This window comes from Capronia epimyces, assembly GCF_000585565.1.
Source record: "Capronia epimyces CBS 606.96 chromosome Unknown aczIQ-supercont1.4, whole genome shotgun sequence".
NCBI classification, from domain to species: domain Eukaryota; kingdom Fungi; phylum Ascomycota; class Eurotiomycetes; order Chaetothyriales; family Herpotrichiellaceae; genus Capronia; species Capronia epimyces.
The window spans coordinates 2,324,277-2,336,069 of NW_006912907.1; the positions used below are offsets into that span (position 1 = coordinate 2,324,277).

Sequence of the window (11,793 nt, forward strand, 5' to 3'; positions counted from 1 at the left end):
CTTTCTTGCTTTCTCCCTCTTCTTTCTTGCTTTCTCCCTCTTCTTTCTTGCTTTCTCCCTCTTCTTTCTTGCTTTCTCCCTCTTCTTTCTTGCTTCCTCCCCTGTTTAGGCGTCGGTTGGACCCCAACACTCTTGGTGCTTCTTCGCAGAGGGCATTATACACAGTTTCCTGGATAACTGGTGCTGCCAGATCCATAGCCGGCAACGCGGTGCCCCACCAGACCGGAATGGCAACCAACATTCCCAATCCTGTGAGAGAACCTAAGCCCAACCCGGCAGCGAGACAGGCACCGTTGATACCCCAGCCTACAGTGGGCAGTGTCGTGGCGGTCGAAACTCCTTCTGCTACCTTGTTCCAGCCTTTGGGGTCGAGAACGTTCGCAACACCGTCCAAAAGACCAGCAGGCGCTGCTGGAAGGTTGAACCGAACATACTCCTTGCGCTTGTGCTTCCGCCCCTCAACTTTGAATGGCTGAAGGCAATCGGGATAATGCAAGGGCTCCTCGAAGGAAATGGAGTACCATGAGGGGATGAGCAGGTGAAAAATAATGTCTTTTCCACGCCCCGACTCCCTTTTCAATTGCGCCCTCACCTCTTGCATGTACCGACATAAAGTGTCCAAGTCGTCTGACTTGGCACAAAACGTAGGCGGAAGAGGTGTCTCGATGATCAGTCGATAGAATGCCGGATACCAGTTTGTGTCAGGATGGTAGACAAAGAAACGATGATTGTCCCTTTCCGCCTCCTGGATCACCCCAATTTTCTCTTTGATGAAGTCGTGGACGTGTTTCGCAAAGCCGTCGGGGCCTCCGCTTCCCGACACGTTGATACTATTGGCCTCGCCAAGATGCTCTCCAATGGTGGCCAGGGCCCGGATTACCTGGTGTCCTTGAGCAATTTGGATGGCTGAGACTTTCTGCATCCAACGCCCGTAATAGCTGATATGATCGACGAGTGAATTTCCAATGACATGGATGCCATGGATATTCCTAACCACCTGGTCTGCTGAATCGGCAACTCTTCCCATGCACTCAGCTGCAGCTTGGGCGCTTGCGGCCGCTTTTCCAAATGTCTCGGCAGCCAGCATGGTCGCCAAATCCAAGGGCTCACTGGTATTTGCGGTGGCATTGCCGGCTCCGGGCGTTGAGGCGCTTGCACTGATGTTCATGCCTATGCGGGCCAACCGGCTGAGAAAAACAGGCACCGGGTGACCTAAGAGGGTGCCGATTGCCTCCAACAGCTCAGGTGACTGTGGCAGACCATGTCGTAGGATAGGTTTGATCGCTTCCGCTACTTTCGCGGGGAACTTGAAGGCGTCATTGAGATATGCGACATAGGCTTCATGGAGAGGTAAGTCCGGATAGCGCGCTCGCACCACCGGTTCTAACTCGATGAACGTCATGTCAGCCATCGAGCTATTCAAAAGGAATTTATCGGACTGGCGAGCAACAGGATTTTGTCTGAAAATGAAATGAGAGCCTCAGGTAACTCAGTTGCACGTTGGAATGAGTCGACCGTTGATAGGCGTCGGCGGCTTCGGCTTCAATAGGAGGGAGGAATTCCTCGAGAGACTCGGCGGGTTTAGACTGTGCTGGTCAGCATTGTGGACGACAACGTCCTTCATATACATAGTTAACTGACATTTCCTCGAAGTTCTGAAGGTTGGCTGATTTGGGCCGACGTCCTGGTCGGGTCCCGCAGTTCCCAGCTTTCGTGCGAGGACTTCTCAAGAAGACAGGTTCGCGACGGTCTGGGAAGATGCATATGCATCGTCGGCGAGAACCAACCGTCTGCCAGAGCCACGGTCATATGATATGTACTCGTAAACGCACAGCCCGGGTTGACCCAAGGTCGAGTCTCTTTTGGATGTTGCCGAGAGCCAATCGTCCAAGGAGAGGTTGAATCGGAGTGGCCGCCCCCACGGTGGCCTCGCGCTGTTGGGCCTGAGGCCTTGCTGTAACCTGCAACTTGCCTATTTCACCTAGAACTTGAACTTGGCGTGCTTGGATCTGTATGCGGCCTCAACCTGTCCATCCCGATCTCGTCTCATGTGCGGCTTGGGGTGTGGGACGTGGTTCCCTCGACAGCCTGGGGAGCAGCGCCATTTCCCTCTCTAAACCCTCCGACCCTCACCAGGAGCGACGGTAAGACTGACAGCAGTGCTGACTGACCATGAGCGACGGTAGACTGACTGCTGACTGACCAGGAGCGACGACAAGGCCAACTGGCCAGCCTAGCCACCCCTGCGCCCACCCCGGCCGCCGGTCCATTTTGAAGTGTGCCTTGTCGTTCGGGCGACTTTTGATGCAGTCAATACGTGGCAGGAGCTGTAAAGCCTGAATGAAGCCGCAGGCTGCAGTGCCAATGTGGCAGGGAAGGAAGCCAACGATCGTCGAATTCGTGTAAGAGAGGGCTTGAGGGAGACGGATGCGTCGAAGCGGCGATCGGGGACGGCTCGCCACAGCAGATTTGGAGAACACGGAGTACGGAGTACGGATACTCTACGGAGTACGGAGTATATCTCATAGCTCTAGAGCCCCGGAAGCTAAGTAGTAAGTATCCAGTGGCTGACAACCCACAGGCGGATAAGCGATTCGTAGCTGAGGAATTCGCCTGGACCAACGTTCGGCCATCTCCGCCCATTCCACAGGCGAGGGCTGAAGGCTGATAATCAAAGGTACGGGTAATATCAGAGCTGTCGCCCAAGACCCATGACTGACATCTTATACGGTCATACAGGCACCCGTCGACACCAATTCTCGCTACTCTCACCACAGGACCTGACAGCACGAGGTAACAAATGGAGGTGAAAGACTTTGGTTGAACTGATATCATACTTGACGAAAGATAGGAATTCACTAAATGGTGCTATTGTAGATAAAGGAGTGCTTCAACCAAGTCTCTTGCTTGCTCGGCAAATACATCTTCAGATCCGCCGCTGGTGATCTGGTCAAACCCCCTCGTGTTGTTAATGTCGTTGTCTTGATGGGAAGAATCTTCTGCTAATCCCATTGTCTGCCTCAACGTAGAGTAAGGTCTAGTAGCGTGCAAAGTATTTCTAGACTGCTTCTTGTTCACCATCTCCAGTCTATCCCTCTTCACTTGTGGCTGCTCGTTTGCTTCGCCCAGTCATAGGAATTCTCTACTCTCCAAGCCCTCCCTCGTCAACGCCGCCGGCACCTTAAGTCTTCATCGACTCACTATCGCGGTATGGAGGGGTCTGTTTTTCCAATAGATATGATGCAAGAAGTACCGGTAGACTCAGTCCGGCTTCTACCCTATCGTTTCATATCCGGTGCGATGTGCCGCGCGATTCGAGAAGAGGAAGTAAATGATCACTCCGCCGATAGGGAACAAGAAGACGAGTAAGCACCACAGGAGTTTGTTCGGGACCGGACGGTTGGATTGCAATACTTCGACTATTTACAAAAAACGAGTTAGCTTATCCATACAGCACCCTAGGACCTGGTACCTATTGTCTCCACACATTGATTGATGTTGGTGTTGAGCAAGATTGCATGCTAAAAGGAGGGGGGAAGGCGTACTGAACACGATTATATCAAGGATGAGAACAATGAAGCCCACCACTCCGCCACCAGCACCGTAATGCCATGGTTGGACACCATGGCGGTGGCCTGCGGCTGAGACTGGAGCTGCTGCTGCGAGTGAGAGGAGCGCCGAGAGCTGGAGAAGCAGACGGACGAGCGTGGGCTGGAACATGTCTAAGATAATGTCGATGCGATGTCGATTCTCGTGTGGTATATGGTACGGCCGAATTCAAGTCACTTGGTAAGAGGGTGGAGGTGGAGGAGGTTGGTTAGATAAGAGTAAGTAGATGTCAATGTTTGAGTGAGTGAGAGTGCCACACCTCAGGGACCATAGATGTATACATACCTAGGTACTTAGCTGGCAGATGGCAGCTGAGGGAGGAGTCTAGATTGTACCTGTACGGATACGTCATACGAGCCTAAGCCTACCAGCCCCCCTTTTACCCTTTACCCCGGGCGCCGCCGGCCGTCCATCCCGTACACGTGACTTTCCTTTTTATCATGCTGACTAAGACGAGGAATGCTCCCACCTCCTGTGTACAGAGGTATCAGGTACTCTGTTTCCTTTTGTCAGGTGCCCCCTGGCTTCTTCTACCTGTACCTGGAAAATACAGGGTAGAATCGGTTGTGAAACTTGAGTGGGCGCTGCAGAGTTGATTGATGCCTGTATTCTCAATGTCGGTGAATTCGTGACCTAAAGCAAGCCGGATACAATTCAGAATCCCCTGAATTGATGCTCATGAGCGTTTTAAGCCATGCTTTGGGGCTGAACTTGCCAGAGTTTGGATCCAGCAAAGGGTGCTCGGGAGCCCGAAGGAAAGGGTTGATCAGCACTCCCTTCTCATCCTTGACACTGTGGTGTGACAAAACCCTCGCAAGCTCTGTCATCGTCTCCTTTGCCATTGCAAAAACTCAGGGATAGGTATGAGAGAACAGACTGGCAACGTCGGTATAGTGTATAGGACAAGGCTGACTGTATTGGACCACAGAATTGCCAGTTGAGGAAAATGGTTCGGCCGATTCTGGCATCTGCCGAGCAGGTTTGGCAAGAGACTAGTTCCTTGGTGATGGTAGCCGTCGTGGTATGTAAGCACAGAAGATGAGCACGTTTTATATGCAGGCTCAGCATTGTTGCACGGCAGCTGATAGCCTGGCTACTAGCCTTTCATTCGACTACGCTGCAAGGCTAGAAAAATGAGCATGTTTCAGGGGTGTCATCCCCAATATTACGCCGCAACTTATACCCTGGCTAGTTCTCTATAGGGTCCATAGTTTATTATGGAATACGCAAGTTTTATGTATAGCTTCAATGCTACTGCACATTAAACATTCTTCAGCTGGTCCTCGGCAGCCACGTCGCCCACGGCAATTGAGCCAGCACAGGTCGCTGGGACCTGGAGAATCATCGGCAGGATTCGACATTCTCACCACATTGTGGACCTTGATAGCGTGCAAAGACTTTGTTGGAACTCTCCTGGCCAAAGAATCTGGGAAAGATGCCCACGAGGCCCTCCTCGTGCACCAAGGCCACAGATATGAACCATTTCGCGCAGACCGAGGCCGCCCTTTCTCTCCACCTTCCAACCTCTAATGCGAGATGAAGCCGCCATCGAACTTGCCAATGAATGGCAGGACTCTGTGGGTAGCAGACGCGTTATGCCAATGACATTGTACTGCCTCGATGAGGCTCCCAGTGGGAGAATGAAGACAGAATGAAGACTCATACTAGCTATCTTTTAGCCCCTTTGCACAGTCGGTCGGTTGTTCTCCCACACATGATTCCCTTCTGGTGATATTTGGACTTCAACATCATTTTGCGGATCATGTCCATCTCTCTCCAACTTGAAACCACCAACTCAGTCGGGGGTTTGGACCAGAGCTCCTGCCACACCTCACACACCGCCATGAAAGACCAAGCAATAAACAGCACGCACACCATTATGGAGATCAAAGATGCCACAAATGGCGGGGGTCTTCTCAAGCTTTCCCCAGGGGATGAACCGTCCTTCCAAGCCGCGCCTGCCATCTTGGAGCCGAGCGACGTCTCCCGTCTGATCCTGGACATCATCTTCGAGTACGCTCTCAACAAATTCGACGACTCAAAGGACCGACTGGTGGCGGGCAATGCCAATTTCTTGTCAGTCATTGACCACTTCGTCGTCTCCGGGACCCGCGTGGAAGCCTGTCTGCCAGCATTCCCGTTCAAGTCGGCCAACAAGGTGTACAAAGTGCTCGGGACTCGGCCTGACAAAGCCGAAGAGTTGGCTCTGAATCGGCTGAATGCCATGTGCGCCCGCATCCAGGACGTGTACCCGCCTGGGGCCAAGGTCACCATCATCTCGGATGGCACGACATACAACGGTGTGTTCAATGCTCATCCAGTCGTCTCGCTCGCTAATGTGGTGGTGCTCTGTTACTATGTAGACTTGTTGTCGATATCGGATCGCGATACTTGGGCTTATGGAGAGACGCTACGCAACATGGCCATTCAAAAGGGATTTGACCACATTGGCTTCTCCCGAATGAAAGCCTTGCTCGATTTTCCCTTGCCGGACAATCTCCGAGAGATCACTTACGTTGCCAATTGTACCAATTTTCGCCGATGGCTCCTCAACAAATACGGCAGTCCCGACCTCGACATCGATCACGAAATTGCCACGAATCCTGATACACAGTTGACTTACCTGGGATACCGAGGATTCTTGGAATCGGATCTGAAGCATATCTTCGCTCTCGGGGAGAATAGATCCGGTCGTGGCTACAAGAGAGACGTGAAGTACATGGCCAAGCAAATGCTGATCCGAGGACATGTATGTGTAGCAGAACTAGAAACAGTCGTGTCCCGGGCTCACCGCTTCCCCAACAGGCTTTCATGAGAGCAGTCAAGCACGCTTTTCCAAAGCATCTGCGGCTTTCCATCCACGAGTCGATGGGCGAGCACAAGCTGTCCATGAGTTTGTTGAACACCAAGACCGGGTTTACCACGCCGTGGCATTGTAGTGTCGCTTTACTAGCGGATGGGGAGTGGATCAGCGCTCCGATGGGCGATTTCAAGAAAGATACCAGGCTGGAGCTGGTGTATGAGGACGGCCGACCCAGCTATTTCAAGGAGAAGCTGCGCGAGGACAATACTCCCAGTGTCAGCGAGGCATCTGCAAGCAACCTTCGAGCACCCAGACGACTCAGTGAGTGCCTCGGTGGACGCTTGACACCCGGTGCGCCTCCTTCAAGCCCCGAGTCAGGTGTGAAGGCCGGTTCATGGGTGACTGGGGCCACTCCCATCAAATACGGTAGAAGACTCATCCCTCAGATCATGGACAGCCTGGCTGCTGCCCAGCCAGATCGCCATGTCTTCTCTCTGGCGACAAGTCAGGGCAATTCCCTCGTGTTTCGGCCCGTCTCTGCTCGTGCCTTTGCAAAGGCGGTTGACAAAACCGCTTGGTGGCTTCGCGACCAGGTTGGAAGCCCCAAATCTATCCAGCCGGTGGGCTATATTGGACCGCGTAAGTAGCAGAGAGAACCCTCGAACTGAACTGAGCATTCTCGATCCAGTTCATGCACTGACTGACTGCACAAAGACGACCTTCGGCATATTCTATTGACCTACGCATGCGTCAAGGTTGGTTGCGCGGTGAGGCTAGGCTCCTCCCCAACACTCAGTACAATCGGACTGGCTGACTCAGTTTGTGCCACCCAGGCCTTGTTCCTGTCGCCCAAGAACAACACGGAAGGCGCACTCGCGGTCCTGGATGCAGTCAAATGTAACATCTGGGTCCAGCCTGGCAACGTGGCAACGGTTCCTCTGGTAAAAGCCATGCTACAGCAGCGTCCTCTGAAAGTGCTCCATCTCCCTGTACTCGATGAGCTTCTCGATGCAGAAGCTACCGAGCCTTTCCCCTACACCAAGACGTTTGAAGAAGCTAGCAATGACCCATTCTGTTTCCTGCATACCTCGGGGACCACCGGAGTGCCCAAACCCATCCCATGGTCCCACGGTCTGATAGGCACGATGGATGCGGTGCGGTTGCTCCCACCTACCGAAGCCGATGGTGGGTTGGCCCCTTGGACGTCTGATTGGGAGGAAGGTGATAGGATCTACTCATCCTTCCCTATGAGCCACGTACGTATCTTCTCTCCAGCTGCCTTGCAGACCAATGGCCTGATGATATGACGCCAGGGTGCCGGAATCATCATGGACGTCCTTATGCCTGCTCTCTTCAACCTGCACTGCGTCTTGGGGCCTGCGGGCGTGTTGCCCAACATCAACCTGGTGGAGTCTTTCGCCGACCATGGGCAGATCGACATCTGGAGCATGGTCCCGTCACTTGTAGATGAGCTAGGCGAGACTCTGGAAGTCTTAGCAAAGCTCAAGTCGTCGAAATTCATATGTGCGTCGGGCGGTAGGTGCTTTCTTCACCCTCGTGCCGCCTTCCAAGCCAGACCACTGACTCCGCTTGTTCTTCAGGTCCCGTCAGCCCAGTCAGTGCTAGCAAGGTAAACGAGGTGATCAGAGTCCTGAACCTGACCGGTACAACCGAGGGTTTGTTTATCGGGAACCTGGTGGTACCTAGGGAAGACTGGTTCTGGTTCGCCTTTCACCCTTACTCCGGCTTCGAGTTCAAAGAGATAGAGCCCGACACGTATGAGCATTGGGTGCATCGCCACAACCACTGGGCCTTGTTCCAGGGTATCTTCCACACGTTTCCAGACAAGCAGTCCATCAACCTCAAAGACCTATACGAGCGGCATCCCACAAATCCGAATCTGTGGGCCTTTAAGGGACGAAGCGATGATCTCGTTGTCCTGTCAAACGGATATAAGGTCTCGCCCTTGGAGACTGAAGCCTTTGTCACCACCCACCCTGCAATCAACGGGTGCCTCGTTGTAAGTCACTTGGCCAGTCCATACCTTTTCCCCGTCACAAGGAGGAGCAATCCCTTGGTTAACGCAGCATGGTGTCACAGATTGGGACGGGAAAGCCCCAGGCTGCCCTCCTTATCGAGCTGAAAGATCCGTCCTCCAAGCCCGACGAGCTCCTCGAGAGCATCTGGGCAACTGTTGATGAAGCAAATTCGCGGTCTCGACACAAGAACCAGCTGTTGCGGGACTTCGTGACTTTTGCAGAGCCTGACAAACCCTTTATCCGGACAGACAAGGGCACGGTCAAGCGACCCGCCACCCTCGCACTATACACCGAGCACATTGAGCGTTTCTACCGTTCTCGAAGTGACGAGCTGGTCGCTGTCACTGTCGACACAAGGTCGGTCGAGTCGATTCAGGGCTCGATCCGCGAGATCCTGGCCTCTTCAGTGCCTGCGATGCAGGAAGCCTCCCCCGATGATGACTTGTTCGGTCTCGGGCTCGACTCCCTTGGAGCGTTCGCGGCTGTCAGGGCCATTCGGGCAGCCATGGGGCTGGGGGATCAACTTGCTCCTCGACACCTCTATGCCAATCCCACCCTGGCCACATTCGCTGCCGCTCTCGCACAAATGGCGGCCTGGGCAAACCCCACATCCGCAGCGGCGTCCAGCAGCGCCGTAGACGACAACTTGGCTCAGATGAAGAGGACGATTGTCCAATATCAGACGCGGCAGTCGTTCAGGTTGAACGCTCTCGACTACGTCAATCCGAATCACTACATGGGATTGGTCTTCTACTTTTCCCTCCGTAAACGGGTCAGCTTCGAACAAGTCTTTATGAATCTTCAAGAGGGTCTGAATCGTACCTTGAACCTTATCCCTGCCCTCGGCGGCAAGATGATGCGTTGCTCGGAACACGAAATTGGCTACAAGAAGGGCGACCTCTGCGTCACGGTCCCTCCGTTTTCACACTCGGCCTCGGTGAGCAATCGCCTGATCTACAAGGATCTGTCTCGTGTACTTCCGACCTTCGAGCAGTTACGAGACGCAGGCTTCATGCCGTCCGCCTTCAAGGACGAGCTTGTCCTACCGGATGACCCGTTCCCGACAATGCCCGCCGACGTCCTGGTCGCCCAGGCCAACTTTGTCCAGGGCGGCTGCATCCTCGCCGTCAACCTGAACCATTGCTGCCTTGATGGCCTTGGTGTAATGGTGGCCCTCAAAGCCTGGGCTGAGAACTGCAGGTACCTGCAAGGCGATGAGTCCGCCACTTGCGACTGGTACGACCCGGAGAGCTTCAACCACAGCTTGCCAGAGATCCTCCACCGTCAGGAAGGGTACACCAGACCGGTTCATGAGGCTGATCCCGGGACCTGGGCATTCTTGCCATTCTTCCCTCCCGAGGAGCCCCCTGAGTGTCAACCCGGCGGGATACGCGAAGGGGTCCTCCCTCGTCCCCCTCGTTTTCCTCTGCACTCGGTCTGGCCGTTACCTCGCGCCGAGAGAACATTGAGCACGACCTCGTTTCTCATTCCGCCCGAGAACGTGCACAAGCTGAAACAAGAGGTCATTGGCGATCCAGAGGCCAGGTGGGCGATCACTTCCCTCAGTGACATTGTGCAGGCCTTTTTCTGGCGCTCTGCCATCAGAGCACGGTATCGAGTGGCCACGGAGCTCCGGGGACAGACGTTTGGCCCCGACGAGGTGTCGATTCTAGAGCTGCCGACCGATGGCCGCCCGTACTTCTCTTCTTTGTTGCCATCGACGTACATGGGCAGCATGCTCATCCTGAATCGATCCAGCATGCCCATCCAGACACTCTGTTCACCCGAAACGAGCATTGGACGCATCGCATATCTGCTCCGCGGGTCTGCGGCGCGTATCACACCCTCGCTTGTTCATGATGCGTTCACGCTTCTGCAGTCTTTGCCCGACCACAGCAGGTTCTCTACCGCCAACATGGGTCTCTCGCACATGCACGCCATGATTTCCAACATGATCTTGTTCCAGACCAGTGAAATCTCGTTCGGAGATCAATTCTTTGCCCACGGAGGCTCTCCCGAGAGCATGCGCCCGCAGCCCGAACGAGGCAACGGCCGTTTCCGGTTTTTGGTTATCTTGCCTCTGAAGAAGGATGTAGGCGTGGAACTGGTACTGGGCACATTCCCCGAGGAGTTGGACATGCTGAAAAGGGACCAAGAGTTCACTCAGTACGCGCAATTGGTGGATACTTGCTAGGGGGTACTCCGAGTCTTTCGTTAGGTCTAGAACTTGGATGAGAGAGATCGAGGGACTTTGTTCATGTCAAATATCGGAGGTTAAATTGTTCCATGTTCTCTATCAAGGGGCGCATGCTATATAGTATACCATGTACTCCGTAGTATGGCCTAAATCAGCCTTCTGGTTAAAGGGCAATGCTAGGGAATGCTCAAGTTTGACAGTCTATGACTCTGATCACGTTATTGTTGTTTATACTTAGTAGGTTACTATACATATTAGGAGGACTCTTCTGGTAAGAAGAATCCTCGATCATTCCTAACCATCACTTTCTGTAGGATTCACTCCTACTAGTATGTACAAGTCTAGACCACGTAACTGTATGTGCTGTATGCCAGTGTCGGTCTGTAGCCAACCGTCCAACAATAGGAAAAAGAAAAGGTGACAGGTGCTCTTGGGAACTTGAATTTCCAGGACATTCCGGTCGGTTTCGGAGCCCTAGCCCCTCCACTATGAAGACGTGTTAGCCGAGATGCAGAAAATGCATAGTTAAGTACATAGTACTACTATGTAATGAGCAAGTTAATCTGACTACTGGCCTGAGACCGACGGCGTGACGGCGTGACGAGGCTTGCAGATGAGCACGTTAACTTTACCTTTTGGTCCTCGGCAGCGGGCGTCTAGCTCCCGTTTGGGCAGCATCTCTTCAGTGGGACCTGAGTATCTACGTACTATCTACACTATGTACCAGGTGACTAGTAGTCGAGTACCTATAGGTAGGGAGGGAGGTAGGTCTTAGTAGGGAGGTAGGTAGGTCTATAGGCGGTGACACTTCGTCACAGGCATTGCAGGCCCTATGCCCCGGTCGTGGCCAATCAGGCAAGCCGCTTTTGGCCCTGGCCCCCCTTCTTCTACAGTAACCTGCTCATCAGTCTCAGTCTCAACACCAAGCGACGCCTGTCTGTCGTCCTTATGCGCCCACCATACCACACTACAGGGCAGCTTGAACCATCTAGATCTCGTGGGTTCCGCCTGTGTTCCTTTCGGCGACCCTCATCATGAACAAGTTCCTTTCTCTTCATCCTCTTCATCCTCTTCATCCTCTTCATCCTCTTCATCCTCTTCATCCTCTTCATCCTCTTCATCCTCTTCATCCTCTTCATCCTCTT

The 11,793-nt window shown here is 53.5% G+C and overlaps 2 protein-coding genes across 2 annotated transcripts in view; one reads left to right on the forward strand and one right to left on the reverse strand.

Moving 5' to 3' along the window:
* Window positions 1-1,402, reverse strand: part of A1O3_05466 (uncharacterized protein) — a gene marked incomplete at both ends in the record, with an annotated part of 1,599 nt that extends 197 nt beyond the window's left edge. Inside the window, one exon of the mRNA XM_007735589.1 lies at window positions 129-1,402. Within this exon, the coding sequence (XP_007733779.1) occupies window positions 129-1,402 (1,274 nt within the window). The remainder of the gene's footprint in view (window positions 1-128) is intronic.
* Window positions 1,403-5,488: 4,086 nt separating this feature from the next.
* Window positions 5,489-10,645, forward strand: A1O3_05467 (uncharacterized protein; the record flags this gene model as incomplete). The annotated part of the gene is made up of 7 exons (XM_007735590.1): window positions 5,489-6,358; window positions 6,415-7,051; window positions 7,127-7,179; window positions 7,246-7,668; window positions 7,726-7,948; window positions 8,014-8,432; window positions 8,513-10,645. The coding sequence occupies 7 exons, from the start codon at window positions 5,489-5,491 to the stop codon at window positions 10,643-10,645; spliced, it is 4,758 nt and encodes a 1,585-aa protein (XP_007733780.1).
* Between the last annotated feature and the right edge of the window lie 1,148 nt (window positions 10,646-11,793).